The sequence below is a fragment of the Opisthorchis viverrini genome (assembly GCF_000715545.1).
Source record: "Opisthorchis viverrini unplaced genomic scaffold opera_v5_199, whole genome shotgun sequence".
Taxonomy (NCBI): domain Eukaryota; kingdom Metazoa; phylum Platyhelminthes; class Trematoda; order Opisthorchiida; family Opisthorchiidae; genus Opisthorchis; species Opisthorchis viverrini.
This window is the reverse complement of record NW_008751857.1, coordinates 729,469-753,505: the sequence shown is the minus strand read 5'-3', so window position 1 is coordinate 753,505 and position 24,037 is coordinate 729,469. Positions and strand designations below refer to the sequence as shown.

Below are 24,037 nucleotides of genomic sequence, written 5' to 3'. Positions count from 1 at the left end.
AAAACTCACTGTGATATTAAACGGAATAAAACGCTCTTACATCTGTTTATTTACTTCTGTCTATTTATTGTCGACGCAGTTGATCGATGGTTCATCTGAAATCTTCGTGGCATCCAACATTGTCTCATTTTCTTACCTCACCTAGTTCATTAGGAATGGATTTTACAATACAGCTTTGTATCTCCTCATGAGTGAACGGAACATTATATTCTGTCTTCAGACATAAAGCGGGATAACACTTGATGCCAGTGTTCGGCCCACGATTAGGCGTAACTGAAATAGCCAGAAGAGTTATTATTTTTGCAACTCACAAGCACATTCGTCCTTGTTCCTCGACGCGGTTGTTGCACCCAAAATCTTCGGCCAGTGGCTCGTATTAAATACGGCCTTAGCTGCTCCTACATAATTAGTGCTATGCATTGGAAAGCAAAAGTGTGTTAGTAATTTCAATCAGTTGGCGCTGATTTGAAAATCTCACTTTTGAGGTTTTTGGTTCTGATCCATCGTTGGACAATTTATTCTGTCACCCAAACTATACGAGATAGATTTATCAAAACGGTTTCATTTTTTACACTCAGACGCTTTAAAATGATAATCCCTTTGTTACCATCGATAGGAGCAAACGAAATTCAATTATATAAACTTATTTAATATCTTGGTCCCGTGAACAATACTCTTTAATTAAACCACGCTGTTTATTTCGTTTGACACTGTTTTTAGGCGCGCTTTGACGTTTTATCTGTGTCACCGGGTTACAGTGACAGTTTTCATACGGAAAATAGTTTTGGCCATTATGTGGGAGAGTAAAGTGAAAGCTTATGGGCAACCCAAAGAGGAGCTCTGATTTGCTAAATAAGTTATCCCTTATAATAATCCTTGGGTAGTGTGGCAACATAAGGATAAAAAAACCACACCAATCGAGGACCCATCACGTAGGCTAGTACCGGGAAGTGACCCTTTTATTTTATTATTTTTTGCAAACTCGCATGTAAATTTATTGAATAATAATTGTTTAAGTTGTTGTTAATTAAATTCATATTTACCAAAGGCTACTTTCAAGAAGCTTGACTTTTTTCGCAAGATGTCAACCCAAAAGTATGCAGAAAACACATAAGATGATACAGATGAACTTCAGTACAGTGTCACCATTCGGCCATTATTGGGTGGAGACGGTACCTTCGATGGGAGTATTGTTCAGCTTATTCCGCAAGCATCACCTATTGGTGAGATTTACGTCTGACTGAAAATGTTTAAAAGTGGGCCAGAAACTGGCCCAATAAATATTGCAAATTGATGTGCATCCTATGTTAACTCCGGGTCACTTGTGAAAATTTGACAACATCTATGAATCAATTGTCCTATGAATTGTAATTTATAATGTAACTAAACAAAGGCATTGGTCCGGAGAAAAAAGCGAAAGATTTAAAAGAGTTCCTTCCATTAGGTAGAGTATTCATTCTTGGCTGGCTTTGCAGCTAAATATGATTTGACAGGATTAACCAAAGGTGACATTACCTGAGATCTAACCTCGAATTCCGAGTTGCAAGAAAAGAAACAATCATGCTGGCGTCAGTTTTGCATTTCTTGTCTGTGCCTTTTTTATCGGGCATCCAGTCCGTGTTATCCCAGACTTTGGTCCAAAGAGGCTTGGTGACTGGATTTTGGCTTTTATATACAATTTCACCTTTCTTTTGGGAAGAAACAACATCCCTCTCTGTGCCTACTGGCTCACATGTTAATACGAATGTTTGCAGGGATTTTTTAAACCACTGCCTGTGACTCACTAATCAGTAAACTTTACTTTATTCTACCGTGGCTACAGAGAGATGGGGTGATGACCTTGCTTGTAAACTCAAAAAAGCTGTAGGTTGACTTCTCCACAAAGGTAAAATCTTTCATTATGCTGAGGTGAAACGCAGTCTGTTAAAATCTTGGAAGAGAGGGGTCACACATCTGCTTTTTTCCAATAGAATTAGCATGCTGCTCTTATGATTCTGTGAAAACAAAGCACTGAAATATATTTCTTATTTACGTGCAAAGTTGAAAGACAAATGCATTGTCATTAAGCGAATTTGGAAGTTCCGACTGAAATTGAACAATCTTCCGAGTCATTGACATATAAACCGACTTTGCTTTTTACTTATAGTGCTTTATACCAGGATTAACAGAGTGCATAAACAATCTGTACATAAAAACAGCAAGCGAACCTAAGAGATAGTTCACCATTTAGGAATGACACAATAGTAAATCAGAAACCTATAAATGTCCACAAGGAAAGCTGCTGATTACATTGGACAAACTAACTCACCTCATCAGAAATTTGTTTCCCAAATGTAACCTTTGTACCTGCAAAATAAAAATGTTAGCAAGTGTTTTCAAGGCCTTTTGGATAATGCATCAAAAGACTTGCACAAAACACTATAAATGGTGCAAAATTAGAAGGAATACCAACTTGTTCCGTTTAAAATATATTACTAGCAGCAGACTGCAACTACAATGAAATAAATTCTGATCATTAGTCCATCTAAAATTTGTGCTTTTGGTGCCAATTTGTTCACTCAAGCATATACAGTTAATTCCAATATATTGTACAGGTTAAATTTATTGACTGTTTACCCAAGTATACGAAACGGATAACACAGCCTTGAGCATTTTCCGGATAATGTGGGTGTTAAAAACTAATTTTCAAACATGGGTTAAAGCGAAATGTTTGCTCACAAGCTATATGATAAAAATTAATGCATTTAAAGTGAAATGTTCCGGAAATTTGTTTTACCGTTCGAAATCAATAGTGTTTCACAGTAGTCCGCATTTGCGTCACTAAAACTGTGCTTGTGGTGTGATTTCCTCGTAACCGACTGGAGGATTAAGCCTTCTGCACGAACACTGAAAATTCACAGTAGCCACTAAATCTCCGTAATTTTCCTCAAACTCAATATAATGGTACTGCTTTTATTTTTGATTGTGGGCACAGCACTCTCCTAGATTTTTTCATAAATGTTGCCCCGACTTCTCAGCGAATTCTATCTGAAACCTGTGTAAAGCGGTTTGATTTAAACGTTGATATTTTAAGAACTGCATCAAATTCTCAAGAAGAAGGCAGTAATTGGACGTATGTGCCCCGACCTGATGGGCTAAATTCTTTGGGATATGGTAGGTATTGCTTTTGATTTGGTCAGAAAAAACGCTTACGGATTGGTGATATTTGGTGGGCATCCCCAATTTTAGGAATGTATGCCAATGTAAGTGGACACATCCTATGACCATTCATCAACGGATTTAGAACAACCATTTAGTCGCGCAACATATCACTCAAAATATTACGATCATTCAGACAGAGGTGGTGATGCGAGCGTAGAATACAATGTCTGAATACTCTGAACCAGACAGATTTGACTTCCATTTTCTTCCTCAGTACAAAGTATTTCAACATGTGGCCCCAAATATTCACGCAGCACTTCTGCTCCGTTCAAAATCTACCACTGTAAATTGCAACATATCAAAATTTTGAGTTCTCCCGGAAATCATAAAGAGCGGAGGCTACTCTCAGAAGGTTTCAGTGTCGACTGATCAGTGCTCGTACATTTTCTGAAATAATGATTTTTTCTCACATAAGGTAGCTAGTGAACAAAACAATATGTCGCCCACTAACATCTAGGCACTTTTATTCAACGAGTACATCTTTAAATCAAGTTATACTGTTTCAGTATGAGTCCACGTCAGCTGACTTCATTCCCTTAGAAGCAAATGATGGGTTGCTAATCTAGCTCCACCAATCAACCACGTCCATAGAAGCGGTTTTCCCCAACATATATTGCACAGTATCGCGCCACATAATAACATAATCGGGGAAAATGCAGTCGCTTCGCAGGCAAAATAAACTGTTTTCATTAGGGACCACAAGTTTACATGTGTCTACTTAAGGTTAACCCAAACTCTCGCAAAAGACAGGCTTTTGATGCTTCCAACGGTCAGGCCTGTTAGAATTTCATCGGTTGACGCGATAGCTTTTTGCATCCAAAAACTTTAAACGTGCTCAGTTGGCCGGATCTGTAGTGTGTGTGGTAGTGTAGTCGCCTTTTCAGTTTCTTTAGACAAAGCATTCTCACGTCCCACTCTGTCACGGCTAAAGAAGTAAATTCATACTGTTCACAATATTTGACTAACTTATCAGGTGACTGTGGTAATTACGTTAATTTCCTGAGGAAATGAAACAAAATGGGCGTTCCCGCTCGTCAATTTCTTTATTTATTCCTTACTTTGAAAACGTCTTTTGAAAAAAATTATCTAGTGCACTTCAAATGGAAAGGGCTTCCCCCTTAATATTGGTTCTGAAATACGCTTGTCGGATAAGTAAGGCCACCACAAAAAACTGTAGGCAATCCGCCAAGAAAAAAGCCGATTCACTGGTCGTATGTGCTTCTCATTTGACGATTTGTCAGTTAAAGAACAATTTCAGGTGAAATGAATTGTTGAACTGAAAAGTTCGACACTGTCACTTTGCTGCTCAGTCACTCGTAGCTGAATGCAGCAGTTAGTTGGAAGATTGTGGGCACAAAATTCGCTAGATTCACAGAGCGAACAGCATTCAGCGAAACCAAACGGCTTACAAGCATAGGTTAATGTCATGTTTCGGTTGAAACATCCAAAGAAACATATGAGTTGATTACACGCATGTGAACAGCAAGTGTATACGAGGGAGCACTCTTACAACCAAGAACATCTGGATCACTTTTGAAACACCATTGTGTAAGACACATGAAGTGGGATACAAATTGGCCTCACAAGAATTCATGTCCACAGATCAATAAAAGTTTCTGGATCATTCTTACCACTAGAATTCCATGACTATTTACATTTCCTACTCTTTTAACACGGTTTCCCGGAAACAAATCATGTCAAATCACGTACAAAGGTGAGTTGTCGAGTATACTAATGGAAATTTACATACCAAACCCGTCAACGGTTTGTTGAGAACTGAATCTTCGCATTTTTCTACTTATAGCAAAGTTACAGCGCCGTCATTAATGTCAAAGGTACCACCAAGAAGGCATTTGGTTGGGCAACACACAAGCTCCAAAGCAAACAGGATTTTGGCAACGCATATCATGTGAGAACGGTGGAATAAAGTTCCCCACTGAAAGGTGTAGATCAATAAACTGGACATCTTCTATCGCAAAACACAGTGAACAAATTGAATTCACTTATATTTTGATTGGGTTAGCAATATCTCATTTAGAATGGCGTATCTTGCACCAAGTTTGCACCAGTCTCATTTGCACAGAGAACACTGAAACGGCTATCGAATCTAAGCTAAACCTGATCTGCTCCCATACCACTTATCGTGACATGCTATCTCGTTGCTTGTCATCCGGTATTTCCCCGTGCTCAACGGCATGTCTCGCTCGAGTGGAATGGATTGTTATCTAAATGTGATTACGTCGTTCTTGAAATTTTTAGAGCATTTTTAAGTTGACATATTGGTATAACAGCTATCTCTTTGTTCGAAGACCAGTGGGCTGTCGAACATGATAGCATATTGCACGTATGGCAAACCTTGGCCCAAACACACATTTCAAGCGGAAAATATTTCTGTTTTATTATCTGCAAATTCTCACTATGTTATCTCCGTTCACTTGCTAGAAAGTTCACGTTTTTTACTTCTCCTGTCGCAGGATATCATGAAAAGTTCACGTTTTTTACTTCTCCTGTCGCAGGAATCGATATCATGAAATTTGGAGTGTGTCTCAGGTTTTAAGGAAAGTTTTACTCTGCCAGTTGTAGGTCACGTGAAAGTCTCATTCAACTTTGTTAGTTTTCTCCAGTCTTCCTGTATCAATGATGACGAAGTAGCAGTCAGATTTGACGTAACAGCTCTTTTTACTAATGTAACAATTAACGACTTATCAAAGTTTACATCCTACATTTTGTGTGATGATTTGTTTCTAGCGGAGACAATACCCTTTCTCCCTATTAACATTATAGATTGCGCGGAAGAGTTTATAACCGCCACTTAGTTCACTTTTTAAAACATACTCTAAAGATAAACCAACACTGTCGCTGTGGACTCGCCTCAATCACCCACACTGGCTATCATTTTCCTGCATAGGGTTGAAACAGGAGCCTTAGATAGTTTCGTTTATGCACCGCGCCACTGACTTAGATACTTAGATGAATAGGTTGTAATTATACCAGCCACAAAACAGCCAGCCTTCTTAAACAAGTTGGATTTTCAATTTAGTATTATAAATTACATGCTGAAAGCTGAGGGCAAACAAAGAACTATAAGTTTCCCAGTCCGTAGGGTGTGCTTTCAGCCATACACGGATCCCCGCATGGAATAGAGAAAACCCACATAACTCAACGGCCGCCTGCATCCTCACATACCAAACACAGTGAATGGGTAAGCAGTGAATCATGTCCAGGGGGTAAACTCAGTAAACCCATACAGACCGGTAAACTGAAATTACGCAGCAGGGTACTATAGCGTATGGCTACTCCGTAGAGCTAATTAATCAAGAATTGGCAAGTACTCTTCCTCGAAATGTGTATCAGGAGACAAAGACTCGTTGGTCGAAAATGGAATACTGTGTAGAGATTAAACCATCGAGAAGATACCTCTGTTATTTCATACTGAAAAGTTCTTCTGGAATGATGACACTGTATAGCAGTATCCTGTAGGGGCTAAGAACCTCAAGTCGGATCCAGACCCCACACAAGCTGTGTGTACCAAAAGTCCTGGTGCAGAATACCTAGCCAAATGGATATCCTAGACAGCCGGGCAGTTGCGCCTGAGAATGACGAGGTACAAGCAAATTCAGTTGTTACACACACTCCAGTCGGAGCGGGCATTTGCTGAAGCAATGGAGACAAACACAAATCCGACCCAGCATCTAGTCTACCCGGCTTGAACTTATTGCAAACCTTGAAGGATTTGGTGGTCGAATGTCAACCTGTAATTACAGCAGTTAAAAATCATTGCGGATGCAAAACCAAAAGGAGGCAAATCATGCTAAAGGTACACAGAGCCAGTACGCCCAAACATGATGACCGCATTTGATTGTCAAGTGATCTTAGGAACGCATAAACTAGCGGGCCCGAATAAAGCTTCATTTGGTCCGTAAACAATAAAAAAATCCCTGAAAAAGGCTGTTCACGACTTCTAAAACGTTCCGAACGTTCTGTTCCGACTTTAAACTTTTCATTTTTGCTTTAGTCATCTGATATCAAGATTGAACAGCGTTGAGGTACATTACTGTTCTTGGTTGACCATTCGTCGAGTGTTTGAGTCTTCAAAAGGCGTGCCCATCGCTCTTGTTCAGTCTGCTTGCATTCAGTTAAGCTACACTGCGAATCAGGATACTAAAAGATGTTGGAGAATTTTTAAGTTATCCTGAACGCAACAACTGGCTTGAGATTGCGACCCTCACGTGTGCGAATGCGACGAGAAGTGAACAGAAACCGGGCATTGGTGAATAGTGAATAGGTCGTTGGGGTCGGTTAGTTAAGCATTTTCTCTTCATTTCGATCAAACGGCAGAGCTGTATCTATTGGACAGCTTTGTTTGATCGGAGGTCTTGTGGATGTGTCGGACTGTTGGTTCGTTTTGCCAAAGCGTATAAGAAGGGCTACACTTATTGACTGGATTAGAGGCAGAGCTGGGCCATGATGCGGGTTATATATGGAAATCGCCGTCTAGGATGGGTGTTTCACTGAATGAAGGGTCACACGAACAGTTCTGGTGATAATGTCATATATTCAAGAGGATACAGAGGTTATTGAACGCCGAAGGTGAATTGGCCGGAAGAGCTTATCAGCTATTCAGTTTTTATATAACGCAAGTTTCATATTTTCTTGTGGACAGGGACTCACAGGAAGGATAGCTAGCTGTTAGGAGACAAATTACTTCATCAAGGTTATTAAAATCAATTTAGGTTGTGCATTACTTACAGGCGAACTTGTTCTAGAGGTGTGATGCATCCAGTTTGAAAGACGAAATGTAGCTCTTAGACAGTATTATTGAAAACAGCTGACAAAATGAATGATGATTGAACTGTTTTAACTAAGATGGCGATCAAAGAAACAGAGTAGCCGGAGGACGGACATTTTGTCTTAAGAGTGTTCGCCTAACTGATGTTCGTAACAGATGTAACAGATGTATGTAACAGATTGCCAAAAAAATCAGCTTCTGAACTGCGCTGTTTCATTAACCCTCGGGTAATTACGTTTGTTTCACGTGTTTCCGGGTATTTTTCGTATGTTGCGTGACGAGAATTTCTTTGGAGAAACCATGTTTATCGGTCCATTTTTTTCGTCGTTTTTTCAGGTAAACGCTCATCTAAGCCCCGGTATACGGGACTGAGTTAGTAACTTTATCGACAAATTTATTAAACTTAGCTTGAAAAGTAACGCCGTTTTTTAAAAAAAAACAAAAAGCGTTTTACGGAAACTGCTCGGAACTCAGTGTAAAAAGTAATGCCCTGTTCAAAGTTAACCCAAGACGAAGCGTTTTCGGAAGCTATTCAAAATATCCTCGCTTAAAGTTAAGTATTTATGTTCTCTATGTTTTTGACGTATGTGGGACAAAAATACACCACACAAAACATCGAATTTTAAATGTGGTAATCTTGTCACGCGAACCACTGTTTTTGTAAGATATAATCTTCAGCACGCACGCGATTGTATTTTTCCTGCCCCTCGTATTCAGAACAAAACTACCAAGCAGGATTTTAATGCCGATTGAACTAAAATCCCAGAATGAAAAGGTGGCAACCACATGGGTTCGGATTCGGAAACTAGGCCCTTGGTATAGAAATACCACACGATAACCTGTTTCAGCCTTATCGGCAACTGTTTCCTGTTTAATCTAAGCTAAGAGTGGCGCCTCATCAATAATTGACAGAAAAGCATATTTGGTTGTTGTACAATCAGGGTCTCATCCATTATGTACCTGATATGGAGATTAAGTTTAACCTTACAATACTGTTACATCCTCCGAAAGGAAAATTCAAAAAAGAAGGTTTATGTTAGTGTTCACATCGATGCCGGATCGACCAACCCTGACCCACAATGCACAAAACTCGCAGTTCGCAAATGTACATTATTTTAAAGAAACTTTGGCCACAATTGACTTTGCTCATACCTGCAGCAAGTAATCCACTTTGGAAAATGGGCTTACAACATTATTTTTATAGGTTTAGATGTGCTATTCAGGAGTGTCACTGTGACAGAATTTGGTAAGCAAACTTTCCCACTTTGTCCACGTATATCCCTAACAGTTACTAGGAATGTTGACAAATCACCACAATAAATTTGACGGCCAAACAAAAGTGAACTGTGTCTGATAGGAGGTTGGATGTTGCCTGAGAAGACTAGTTCACAGGACAAAGGTGTTGTGGTCTGGGCACCTAAAGTATCTGATTGACATAACAAGAATGCAACACTGCACTACAAAACTACTGTTAAGATATCAACACAGGGAACGTTTGTTTAGAAATATTCATCAGGTTCCACAATAGGGCAGCATTTTGCAGATGAAAGAATAGATCGAATGTAGTAAGGTGTCCATCACAATAAATTATGATTGAAAATTACAAATGCAAACACTAACAGAAACGTGACGACCAAAGGTGATTGCCTCTAACGGAGTTTATTCATCCAAGAAATAATACATAAAGTTTCAACAACTGCTTTAACCCTTTAAGATGGCCGTACAGAAATTATGTGAATTTAAAAGCGACTAGTTGTTTGCACGGAAAGCTCCTGCGGTGCTTCCGTGTGGCAGACAATTACGCTTTCTGCAGAAGTCTTCTTCTGGATCAGTGGTTTTCTGGTTAATTGTAAACATCGATGTGTGATGATGCTCCATTATGGACTGCAGAGGGATGCGGTTAATTTTATTATCTAATTAAGCATCCAAATGGAATTACATTCTATCTGTAGATTCTGCTGAATGGGTGTGGGAGGAGGATTGCGAAAACCATTGACTGAAGAATATCTCTAAAAATGCAACCGAAGTTTATACAATACAAGTCATTTCCTCTTCTATCCATCAACGTCAAGGAGGTGCTCTCGTAAGTGATGGACTCATTGGGATATAAACAATTTAACGTATATTTTATGAGAATGAATTGAGCTACCAATGGAACTTGTCGGCTTTGTTGGCGAATAAACCACGTGATGCTGACTGAAGGTCAAAGATAGATGAATTTACGAATTCAGTCGGAGGTTCATAGTTGATCAAGTTGCGCAAATATCATACTTGTGCCAGCCAGTTTAAGAAGATTATCTTTTCTAATTGTATTCCGAAGTATTTCCGGAACAGTTAAAAAATTCAGCTAGTTGAAAGAATATGTCGATTGGACAGAAGCTGCAAATAGCAATTAAGGATCAACTACTGAAAGCACACTATATAAGCACAGACAGAAATTGCAAAGGTTTGAAACTTCTGGTCATTCTTGAGACAGTCGGATGAGGGAAAATTCATGTAAAACTTACCCAAGCCAAGAGCGGAGACGCGGAGTCCAGTATTTCCGAGGTTCCTGGAAAAAATAAAAAATGTTATAATTTCCTTCAATTATATTTTTCCTCGGTATGGATGATAGTGAAGTTACTGTTTACTAGCTTTTCGCTTCAATTAAAGTACAATGTTACCACTGCAGATGAAAGTAAACATCCGGGAGCAGAAAATCTGCAGTAAAAAAATAACAGCTATAATAGGATTTTGATATTTTTAGGTTTCCATAGTTTTATTGAAGATATTGTTGGCTGGCTATTTCGTACTGTTTATAAATTATATCTATGTCATACGTATATAAATATATTTAAATTTAAATCTTTTGAGGTAAAATCTTTGTAGTAAAAGAAAGGTGTTTAGTTCCTGAGACATTCGAGTTGCATGACTTGTTGCAGTTTAGTAGGTTTTGCAGATAAATCCAATGCTCAAATCCACAGCCGGAGGACGGCATCTATAAAAACACTTATTTTCCGCCTGCATGACAAAATAAAGGAAAGTGGAATCCCCATGCAGTTTTACAAAACACTTGCAGACAACTGTCGACTGGCTTTTGAGAAGTGCAGTGCCTTGGTAAAAGAAATAAATTAATCGTTTTCCTATATGTTCGACAACTGTAGAGAAGGGTTTATAACGTGTTTTCCTTCTCCGCTTGACGTAGAACACGAAAGAAAGGAAGAGCCCTTTCGTACATGCTGGTCCGAACAGAACAAAAAAGCGTAACTTGGTCAAATCCAAAATCTAATAGCTCTTTGGTTGTCTTCATTTGGTTGTCTTCATTCCATTGTTACAAATTTTGTACAGCCAAGTAGCATTTTTGTATCTGGACGCAGGATTTTAGATTAATATTACAATGCCTGTTTATTAATGTGCTAGAATCACACAAGCTGTTTTTTCTCGATTTCGTTTTGTTAACAAAAATTGCTAACCATTTTAAATGGATGTATATTTCAGTCTGTCTACTATCGCTCTGACCTCATAAGGACAATATATTTGAAAGCAATATAAGCGTCTGCTGTTAGACTTGCAATTGTACCTACAAACCTGTGGTACTTTCAGTGCATGATTTTGTTTTTTGAAACTGCATATTTGAAGCAATCTTATTGTCATGTTTTTGCATAGAAAGTTTTATACGAAAAAAACACTTGAAAAATGTCATGGGTTATATGTCCAGGTTGTTGCCTATTTATGCGCCACGTGCTATTTCTGTCTTTGGCGCCACCTACGCCAACACTCATCGTGAAATTTGATTGGTTGAAATCTTGGGAAATGTTTTCGAAAATTGGTACACACATTCAGGCTTGCTACTTTTTATTTCTAAAATAACGCGCCTTAAATGTCTAATGAGTTGGAGAGCAACTTATGGTTTGTCTCCTGACGGGGTGCTTCTAATATTCTCGCCCTTGAAAACTGCACGTTTGGTTTTATTGAGCTGTGTTCCTTGCCTCGGCAGAAACAAAACAAATTTCAAATATAATTCAAGTAACTTTACCGAAAACTCTTGGGTCAAGCGCAAATCATTTACTATAAATGAGCTTTGTACATGGCGGTAGCTGCATGTGGCTTGCTGTGTTTTCCATCCTGAAGTTGGGGATTTCACATAGCTGATAATGTTTGAAAAGTGAGCCGCGTAAACGTAATTAGTCTGCTTTCATAGCCCTGAATCTCGCGTCAGATATCGTAGCTTTTCAAAATGATATAAAAGGGTGATTTAGACGAGCGTACATCGTTGTTAGTTAGGTCTACGACAAAGCGTTAGTAAATGTGGAAATTACATAAATGGATGTACAAAACGAAAAAATGTTACCGCACGAGCAGACTTAATCCGGAAAATGACAGTTGGCATCCATAAAATATCAGTTGAAAGCCGGACGATACGCCAATCTATCAGTTTTAACCGGTTGTCAGTTACTATACCTCAAGCTATGAAAAATCGACGCACCTGCAAAACATCAATAAAATTTAATTGGAAACATTTTGCTTCATCAGATCCGTTTTAAAAGGCTTCTTTTGCGATAACGCAGGTATTTACAACCCGCATCACTTATCTATGAAATACTTGCGCAAAATTAATTTGTAGTGATAGAGTTCATTGAACTGCTACCACTCTTGGCCTAGCCAGTAAATTCCGAAAGGTGACTGCCATCCTGTTTAGCGAACCTTCCTTTATTAACTCCAATCCACAGGTTCTCGCGAAATTAAATATTCGTTCCGCGAAAGCTGCATCCACAAACGGACACGCTGACGTCCGTTACTTAATCCTATGTTGAAAGGCTGAATTCCCAATACATACATACTATTATATACATATACACCTGTATGTATGGCCACGCTGGGGTTTGTTTTTTATTTTACTGGGATTCCCTACGTTTTGCTGTCGATTCTGTTCCCTTGTATTCACATTGTCGCTAGCAGCTTACAGGTGATCTGGCATTTGCCCGGAACTCCGCTTTTGCTAACTGAGGGAGGATGTCTATTCACGCGAATTTTGGGACCCAGATGATCTTGCCTGGATGCCAGGAAACCACATATCTAAATTAGATGCATGTATAAAACAACACCTTTGGATTTGTAGAAGCTTTGGCCAAAGAGCTAATCCTTTCACACCGGTAACTCGCCTTTTGGCTTTTGACATAGGTTTTTATACAAGGCGTTCAATAACAGCAAACCATCCCGGTTCACAAGTGTCCCCTAGCGCTGACTACTTTCAATATTATAGGTGAAAATACTCACGTGGAATTTTGGTTGATTTTTATTCCCTATTAGATTATTTTTCAACGATAATTGACGATGTGCTTTTAATGATAGTCCAAAAAGCAAATGGAAATAATTGTAAGGAGGTAAGCAAAACACCAAGCCAACAATTGTTTTAACCATTGTGCTCGAAATTTACGAAGTTTAAAAAAAATACGTGCTTTTCTAAATGTAGCGCTCTGAATGAGGCTACTGTGGATACGCCAAGCAGCAAAACTCTCGTATTACGCACTTGACGGTCGCCTACCGCGTGAAATGGGCGTTATTGTGCGCAGCTGCTTTGTTCATAATGTACTAAAGGGGATCATGTAATTTGGACAAGCTAATGATGATGAGAGATCACGACACTTTTACAGCCTAAAACAAGTTTAGCCCATGCAATTTAATTGTGCAAATTAAATGAACTTCTCAGTGGTGAGCATAGGCTGGTTGTCAGGTCATATAAATAAAGAATTCTGGTTAAATAAAAGGCCCATTTGATCTTTTTTGTTTGTGCGCACAAGTATGATGGGCGACTGAGCAGTACTTAACCTTTGGTTCTAGAGTAAAATTGTTTGCATTCAGCTGCACGTATTCGTTATTTTCCGATTTGAACATATCAAAAATGACCATTTTTATTTTTTTGTCGGTACCATAGAAAGATCATTTACAAAAGACATATTGGTTCCAAGTGGTCTGGAAACGTTTTGACGATTCTCCACCGGTTTTGTCCGGGTTCTTCAAGCAGGTGCAACCTTTGAGTATCTTGCCGCCTCATGTTTTAACATAAGGCCTGTAAGAAGGATAAAAGCGTTTGCTAACAAGTGTATGTTTGCTGTATTTGGGTGACAAAATGTCTCGCGATACATCCAATGTTGTTTAACTAAAATATGAGGCTGTTTTGTGCAGTACAATCACCCAAAGGACTCAGCTGGGCTTCATCTGAGTTACCAGGTATAGCCGTTACATTTTGCAATTGAGTGAATTTCGTGAAACGATTGGTCTTTACAGGCTGCTTTTTGAAGCCAGTGTTACTATGAAGAAAGGAAAATTTCTGAAAGTTTCCAATTCTAATTGACGACCAAGGTAATTCAGCAAACGTTACTTACAACATTTTAAAGCAATTTCTGGTCTGGTTACACAGAATAATGCGTATTTATGTCACGCATCCGATCACTGTAAACGTTCGTGTTTGTGTAGGAAATGTCAAAGTTTTGAATTGATATTTTTCTGGGGAGGAAGTAGCAAAGTCAATGGGTGCTTACATCGTGTTGCGTGCAGTCTCGGCATACTTCACGAAGTGACATAGAGTGCATGCTATCCTGATATTGCTTCTAATATTTTGTTAAAGGGATTTTCCGTCCCTTTCTAAATCCGCTATTTGTCTTTGAACTTTGTCACTAAACTTTGTCATTAAACTAGGACGCTCAGAAAGTATGTTATTGTAATAAAACCATCAGTTCGATTTTACTGTTGTTGATTATATTCAAAATATTTTCCTTATCTTTGTTGGTTGGATTTTTGTGCTTTGGAGGCCTGTATCAAACTGTTTCCTGTGCCAATATTTTCAAACCAGAAAATGCATCCCATCTTGCTTAGATGGGGACAAATAACAAAATTTTTGTGAACATTCACGATGAACATTTTTGAAAGCTGCTATCCCTATGGATGAGAGAAACACTTATAACCTAGCCCTAAGAATATTGATTTAACTGACTTGAGTAATCCGCACATTATCTATGTTTTCTTGTTACTTAAGTAGTGCTTCTCAGGTTGTCGGTAGGTTGCTCCATAACTTTCTCGTTGTCATAGCAATTAACGCCTGCGGGTCCAACTACTCACGAAATTAAATCAGTGCCTTCCTTACGGAAATACCTTTTTAGGACGCAATTACGGTACTCTCACCTTTGTCGGACACCATACACAGAGAACGTCCCAAACGGCCTCACTTAGAATTTTGATCTCTACCAGAGGGGGGCGGCACACCGCTATCGACTATATAAGGTGTTCGTTTGCGGCAAAAATAATAGCTGGCCATGCTTATATCGCAAAGGCAACATATTGTCTGCTCTGTCTGATAATTTCTGATTTTCGCCTTTGCATTCCAAAGTCTAAAGTCCTGAATTCATATTTAAAAATCCATTAACACGATGCCAAGATCACCGCATAGGTGATAAGTCCTCATTCGTTTGTTGCGTTCAAATTTATATTTTTTCCTTAAAAAAGCGGTATCGGCCACTGTGTGGGGTACGTTGAATACTATGTAAGAGTAATGTGTTGGAATCCTAGGGGGGATAGTTTTCTTTGGATGCATAGATCGCGCAAACGTGTGTTTTGAAGAGCTACTTTATGCCTTCTCCAACACATCGTCTTCTCTCTTGCAGCCTGCAAAACATACATGTGTACGTTTTTAAAATTTTTTTGACAACACTGGTCCTGCTGTTTTAATAAGGTGCACATAAGAAGAAAAGGAATGATGTTGTAAGCCATGTGTCGAATGGTGATGTGAGTTGTTTGCTGGTCACCACACAAACCCCAGAAATATGACGATGGGTAAGTTAATGATGCGCTCTCATTATGATAGGCTCGAATCCCATCGTTATGTATTTTAACATGTTTGTTTAACACGTTTGATGGAATTTTAGGATCCAATATCACATTGTTCTGGTTTAAAAGCCTTTTTTTCTCTTGGGGTAGTTGCATTGTTCAGCCTATTTAAAGTCGGTGAGCACTACGTTTGAATTTGATCTAACTGGATCACATTCAGCATCTGCCCACTATAAATCCATACCGTCCAGTAGGTTTTAGGTCTCCCTGGCGTTACCCGAAAGACGTATTGTTTTCAAGTGACGAGAAAACCAGTCTTATCGCTCAATCGTGAAGAAACGTGTCCGTTTAGATGTGAGGACTCGGGCGTGCACAGCGTGTGCTGTGGTGTAGTGGTAACACCCTTGACCCGAATATCAGATGTCATGACGTAAATCTTCCGCTTGACCGAAACTGTGTACTACTGATAATGACCAATAAGATAAGATCTCGAGTCCGTTGTACTCCTGTTGGGAAGGACACAAATTATCAAGAAAGAGGAAGACCATCCAGATGAATGTGACAAGATTCAACATCCCAGTGGGCTATCAAATTGTAACATTATCTGTCTTCTTATTTCACGGCAACGTTGAAGCTTTGTGTTCCATGGAAAGCAGCCACATTTGGTCCGATGTATTTTTTTTCCAGAGACTGCTTACTGTATCACTTGAGAATCGTATGGCTCACAATCATCTCCACAGTATTCACTATCTCGATTAGCGATGTTCTTACAGGCGATTTGATAGAACAAAACCCAGAAAACAAGAATTTTCATCTGTCTTTTTTTCTTTAATTGCGTCACTTACAATCTAAATCTCAGAAGATTGGGGTGAGTCGGTTTTAATCAGAGGTCTCTCTTTTACTGGACTTAATTTAGGACTACCATATATTCAAATTAGCATTTGATAAGCCGCTACATGCCCACTCTTAAAGCGTGGCGTTTTTTAGAAGCGCACATATGCACTCAGTCATTGAGAAAATGTGTGAAGATAAAAAAAGAGACCTACGAAATGATTTGATTCATATTTACGGCAATTCAGTGGCTAAGGCACCCCAGCACATAAACGCTATGCCCACAACCTATATTATAAGAAACTGATACTCACTGAAAAAAGAACCATGCATAGCTTGGAAGCAAAAGAACAAATGACTTTTAAATCCATTTTTCTTTTCTCGGTTGGACACTCTGCTGGGTGGAACCTTTTTCTGACCCATCAAAGCACATGTAGTAATGTGGTGCTTAGAATAAGCTCAGAAGAAATTAAACAATCATAACCCGTGTTTTCTAACTGGAAAAATGTTTACTTGACTTTCCTTGTCAGTATTATGAAAGGACTTTATATCAAGAAATGTCGAGAAATTTTGTTCATTTACTGATGCTGCAGCAAAGTTAGTGGGAACATTCGTAAAGTGCATGACTTGTACTTCATGGTTATCCAACCCAAGCGCACGTTTCAGGTGTCCTGAAGTAGAGTGGAACGGTTGACTAACACGTTATGTCAGGTTAGTGATCAGTGAAACCAAGGTAACCTGATGGGTAGAAAACTTTATGTCGCCTGCCCTTGTTCGTTTCACTTGATTACTAATGGAAATCAAATGCTTTTGGTTGTTAAGGATCAATGGGCGCACGTGACTGGTATGCCCTGCAGGCTCTTGAGGGATAATTCAATGTAATTTGGCAGTGTTAATTGGATGCAGTCTTCTGCGATTCAGGCGTCATATCCTCACGCAATTTATGTTATAAAGTTTACATCATTACGCAAAGGAAACCGTTTTGGATATTTCGGTCTTTAGAAACTACATGCCAGGCTGTATTGTAGCTTGCAAGAATAAAAATTAAACTTTGTGTCAAACCTTGAGAATCAGAAGTTTTTACGGTCATGTGACCACGGACACCTGGGCTACAAACTAATCGTGTCTTTAACCGCAGAGAAAGTTTTGATGATCATCAGGATACAATTTCATCAGAAATTATTCAAAAATTTGCATGCGTATTATGCTGACGCTGGACGTCACAAAAAGGGAAAGTGAACGAAAAATAAAAAAGGATCTCCAAGGGTGCGCCTATTCAGAGAGGACTACCGTAGCACTTGCACCTAAAATGCCTTGTCAATCAGTTGGCTGAGTTTTGATTGAGCATTTTAATTGAATGAAATAATTCAAGCTATGTTAGTACACTCAATGAATGTACTCAAACAAACCGGCCGAAACAGACGTTGACTGGTTACGGCAGTTAACGCTTGGTCATTTTAACAAATACTGAGTTGATTTAGAGAGTTTGGCCTGCCCAAATAGTCATCCGTAGGGAGATAACTTTATCTCACATCCGTCTTATCATGAGCAGTTCAATTTAACTGAAAAATGATGCTCATCCGTCAGTTTGCTACTGTTGGTTACGAGTGAGTGTTCTAATGGCAAAAGATACACTGGTTTTCGACAATTTACTTTTTTCAAAATAACCGATGGATAGATAATGTTAATGAGCGTTCTTTCTGTTCGGCCTTCCCAAACTGATGATATCATTTGTTCGAATTCTGTCATAATAGACTTGCTTCAGTTATCTCGCAAATCCGTCATTATTGGATGTAACGGACAGTGATAGTTAAATACTTATTCAGGCTATACGAACGACTTATTTCGGTGCACCACGATGGACCGATTGGATCAAATAATATTAGGTAGACACCTCAAATGAATGTTTTGCCATTCTAGCCATAATGAAATCCGTCCACCACAAGCTGTTTGGTTGGTTCATTGAAGCATGAGCTTTCGTTTTTTGTTTTCTGACGTTTGTAAATTTCAACCAAAGTTTCGGCGTGACAGTGTTGTCGGCCTAACACTCACGGACGACGTGACCGAGGCCATTCTGTTGAAGGTACTTATTCTTCCGTCAACTCTACACAGCTTATAAGTTGTCATATGTAGTACTCATAAACCTGTGGTGCAGGTGAGACATCCTGTTCATTTGCACACGCAAACCGTAGGACTCTTTTTGGGATTATGCTTCTAAATAAGATGGGGATGTGTCGGAAAGTAGCACTTAAGGCACAAAGACTAGCGATGTGTTACGTCGACGTCCGAAATCCATTTGGAAAAAATCTATTTTTATCACGATTTCCCAGTTACCAATCACGAACGCTTTTAGCTCATTTTCTGCACCTACCATTTCCGGTGGGACCTAATTCAGTTTTATATCGGAGAGATCAGAATTAAAGCTTTCCATTATCGGATAGTTTGGTAACCAGGTGTTTCGGCCGAGAAGTGCGGCTAGTAAATCCATAAGGAACGGGTGATATGTCTAATTTTCGTGATTTATCAAAGCCTAAAGTGTAATTTACATAGCCATAACTATCTGTTCTAGTTCCCGTTCACATGATAAATGGCGAATTACTGTCAAGACTTCACTCACATATAGCATTCGAGTAAGTTAATCAAGGCTCCTGACTACTAGGATACCGTACGTCGTTTAATACTTGTTTTTGAAAAATATCTCTATGGATTTCCTTTCAGGTATTTTCGTCTGACTGGCGCTGGTAAGAGGGGAATGCCCAGAATCGCAGTTAAGCTGTCTGCTTTCAACTAGGACAACCAATTCTCAGAGCTCTAGACTCCTACTACTTTGTCCCCCTATTCAATTTTCTTCAAGGCTGCTCTCTTTTACCAATACTTGGCGTGAGTATGAGCTCAAATATCTTTAAATGCTGCTCGCAATCCGAAATCGCAAAGCCCCGTCAATATCTGCCTAAACAACTTCAAATTATTCTGGAAAATACACTCATTTCATCGGTGGCTCACCTGATGTATCCCAGCTGAGTCACCGGTGTACTGCACTGGGTGGCCTCGTTTTCTAGTTTCTACGAATATTGAGATACCGCAATAAATTGTACGAGCGTCAACACGACCAGTTCCTTTTGCCTTTCTGGTAAACCCAAAGAAGAGCTATTGTGGATTTTCCAGCAACCTAGTTGGAAGTGTGTTACGTCAACCTAATCTGCATAAGCGTCTGTTGAACATTTTGGTCTCAAGTGCTGAAAACTGCGTCGAAATATGAAACAGGCTTAATGATTTGTTAACCGAGTTACGGAATTGGCTCTCAGTATTTAACTGCTCGTCGACCTCTGTTTTACAGTATTGATGTAAGGCGGTGAATTGGAACAGTACATAAAGTGAAGTTACATTAGAATTTGGGTTGTCTGTTTTCCGAGCTAGGGGAATCTAATGTTCAGGACAAAAAGCCATCGGGTGATATTTTCTGGTAGCGTGAAGGTATTTTCTTGCCATTTGATTAGAAATAAACCCTCTAGATGCATGTGAAGTTAAACAAAAATCAAACTACATCAGAGTTTTGCGCGCTCGCAAGGGGATCAGTCAATAGCGATTTGGCCGTTCAAATACTATGTCTGTACCTTCGGTATTTTTTCAGGGTCATGGCACTCTGTATCGTGTTCTGGACCAAGATTTTTCCCGCAGTGAAAGTGAAGTTCAAATTAGCCTAATGCACCATATGGATAATTGATAATATGAGACTCGTAGTTTTAGGAGATTTGAGAAATATTGATGAAGGTGTTTTACTTGTAAATGAATCCGATCAAGGTGTAATTATTGGTTTAACTATTTCCTAGTGGCTAATAAGTGTGGTCCACGAATCTTGGATATCAAATTTTGTAGGTTTGTAAGTAGAACTACATAACCAAAAGGTTAACAGAGGTAGTCGGTTCACAATGAAGAAACATTTGAATTCATCCACGGATAAAAAGCATCAAATCAAATCACGGAGGCGCCCCAGTGAAGTTTTAGTAACTTGTTGAATAAGCTGCAGGCCAGCTGAGTGGGTAATTGTGTGCGAGCAAACAAACGGTATAAGAGGACGTAATTTATCTATTTTACGGGTAGGTGCTTTTTCCAAAAGTGTCCGGCAGCACTTCAGATACACCGTATATAAATGTGGAAATCGACTGTACCCCTGTTTACATGTCTTTGCCGTGCCTTGGAAACATTTGCGGTGCTCTTGGTTCGCTGTTATATGCCACTTCAACTTTAAATGTAAAGTTATGATAACTTTATTATCTCTCTGTTATTATGCTGAGGAATCTTTTCTGTGATTTAATATTTCTGTGCAATGCATCTACTTGTATCGCACCCTGATTGCTACACAATTCGAGGGGTATGACCCCTTCAATTTTACTGACTTTTAGGCCTAAGACCAAAGGAGTATTCACCCGACGCTTATTTATTGCTTGCGAGGAAAATCATCCTGAGTTCTTCAGGAAATTTGCTTACTGAACATCGAACAGCTCTCTGCAATAAACTCAATTTAACCTTGAAAACAATAAACTGTTAAAGGGTCATTCGCATGTTGCCCATCACTACACATTTCCGACTGAGACATTGAAGTTCAGCACAAAAATAAAAATAAGCGTGGTGAACATTTGTAATGCCGCTGAAAAATGAAGCGCCAAATCAGCGTAACATGGTTTCCTATATGTAGGCTACACAAAGATTTTTTAAAACGTACTGTTCACCACAGACCTTCATCAGCAACATTTTTAAACAGTTGAGATTATTGCTGAGATTTGTGAGATTCAAACAGTGAACACAGTTCTCTAGTGTCGTGATGCGCCACGGGAATCTGTGTAGGTAACAACACAGTATGGGGTCATGAAGCAGCTAGCGGACAACAAAAACGTAGGTAGTTGAATGCTGAGTTGGCATCCTACTGAACAGACAATTTGTATTCCATGCTCTCCAGGGTACCCTAGTAATGTAAGTAATCAAATCCACGAGATTGTTGCATCACAGAAGCCAGACGGATTGTTTCCTAAAGCCAATTACGAAGTTCAATAGCAGAAGCAGTTTCCAGGTCTACGAAGTTATTACAACATACTATATGTATTTAGATAATTTAATTTGGAATCAAGCAAAATATGTTTCCGTCGACTTCACCTATACATAATCACCCATTTCAAGAGAAGTGAACCTAATTCAGCGCCACTCTGGAAATGAGACAATTGTTCAACTCGAATATGTGAGGAATCATTGTTATTGATGCGCGATGATCAGTCACTTTACTGATTAACAGAGATAGAAAATACTGGTAGTTGGTAGGTCAAATGCATGGCAAACACGAAACTCATAACCGTTGGTCAAAAGCAATTTTGTGGATAAAAGGTGCTCGATGATTTTTAACGATTCACAATCTTCCATAGTTCGGCAAAACGCAATCATTTCTGACGTCGAGTAAGTGACCTCAAATTTACTCGAAATATATACTTTTCATCTGTTCTGATGCGCTGAATGCACAAATTGCCATCCTGGCAAATATTAAAAAATAATGGCATTTTGTAAGCAAAATTAGCACGCACCGCCCACATGTGGACAAAAGCTTAGAATGTTCACCTTGCCTCCATGACAATTAGAACAAAACGTTTGACTGTGTTGTCATGTAGCAATGCTTGTTTCGGCGTAGGTATAATCTACTACGACAGGTTGCACTCAGCGCAGACTACAATTAAAAGTTGGTGCACTTTAGAATATCAGTTTAACTCAAAAGATATGTGTACTGGTGTGCGTTTCGCAAAGAGTATTTGATTCTGACACTGTTTTTATGACCAAAATTATAAATTTCTTTATCATTTTCCGGTCATAATGCAATACACTGCAGATTTTCGCCTAATGGAAAATGATAGGCTGTGTGATGAATTTAACCAAAGTTGTTTTAAAGTGGAATCAGCGTATTTGATCATGTCAACAATCTAAAGATTAAGGATTATGTGTTGCTTCGTGACCGGCTACAACCTTTTATTCAACAAAGACCTATAATCAACTGCCAGTTTTATCCAGAATGGAATTTGTATTTGAATTTTACACATGATCTCACGGTTGCATGATCTGTGTTGCAAACATACCTGGTCATTATGTGTTCCGAATTATATATTTGCGTAATCTTTATTGCACATCTGGACCCAGGGAAACAGCTTAACGTTTCTTATCCAAGTGCCAACAGAGTTCCACCTACCTGCCGGTTCTTAGGTCGTCAACCCCCTCTGTTACCTTGCTCACAATTCCCTCCAGCCATGAGGAACATGTTAGCCTTACACACTTTCGTGGCTGGCACGGTATCTGCTTCAAACTAGGGGCTGTTCGAAAACTCCAGAATATGACAAAATGGAGGCTTGATAAAAAATGAATGCTTAACCTGCAAGGATCAAACTGTGTGTTCTGTATTCTTAATAAATCTTCGGGATATGTGTCTCATGATACACAAGCCTGTTTAAGAAACAGGCTTACTGATGACCTTGTAGTCACTAATATACAAAAATATTGATGGTCATTTCCTGATCCAGAAAAGTTATGCTACTGTGAACAAAGAAATATGTGTATTACAATTCTGGCGAAGCCGCATTTCCTGTTGTGAATTTTAAGAGGCTACAAGAACTTGTCGCATATATGGTTTGGAGTTAAGCCAAGCACAATGTTCCGCAAAATTATCCTGGTAGCCTAGCTTTAACAATTTAGTCCGTTTCTACACATTAGCCAGAGAAGTCAACTTAGATATTCATTTAGCTCATATTAAACACCACATGATCCATTTCATCTTCCGGCAGACAACCACTTTCACAATGGGAGTCTACAGTTTAGTACCGTAAAGCCGCCCTGACGCGATATTTTGGCGAAAAGTAAGGGGTGTTGAAGTTTCATGTAAAATGTTAGCACTTTAAAGTCAACCAGTTATGGGACGAATCACAAAAATCTTAACAAAACCACCCACTGTAATCTCTGTCACCTATTTCAAAAGAGTCAAACATCACAACTCACCTGTAGGTCATGGCATTACTGATATCATTTTCCATCATTTTCTTTCTGTCTGGTTGATATTCATTCATTAAGAGGTTGTTCAAGTCAAGTCATTTTGCGTTGTGCCTCTTACTGCGTACCGAAAGGTTGTAAGAATGGTGGCTCCAGCGTCCACCAGCTTCAGCGAAACGGAATAATCCTGGAGGGATTCATGGACGAATGTTAGAAACTTTTCACTGTGATTGGTTTGTGCAGGCTGAAACCTCATTGGTCAAACGTGCAACCAATAATGTTTCCATTGGTATCCTACACCCAGCTAGACGTAAAATTAATACGACATAGCCGATTCCTTTTTAAAGGTAGTATTTGTCCACATTAATTGCAATGGAGCTTTGTCAGAAACTTGCGTGT

The 24,037-nt window shown here is 39.1% G+C and overlaps 1 protein-coding gene across 1 annotated transcript in view; it reads right to left on the bottom strand.

Moving 5' to 3' along the window:
* T265_08095 (hypothetical protein) overlaps nt 1-23,759 on the bottom strand; it is a gene marked incomplete at both ends in the record, with an annotated part of 54,965 nt that extends 31,206 nt beyond the window's left edge. The window contains 3 exons of the mRNA XM_009173794.1: nt 2,309-2,346; nt 10,498-10,541; nt 23,648-23,759. Coding sequence (XP_009172058.1) covers nt 2,309-2,313 — 5 coding nt within the window. The remainder of the gene's footprint in view (nt 1-2,308; nt 2,347-10,497; nt 10,542-23,647) is intronic.
* Between the last annotated feature and the right edge of the window lie 278 nt (nt 23,760-24,037).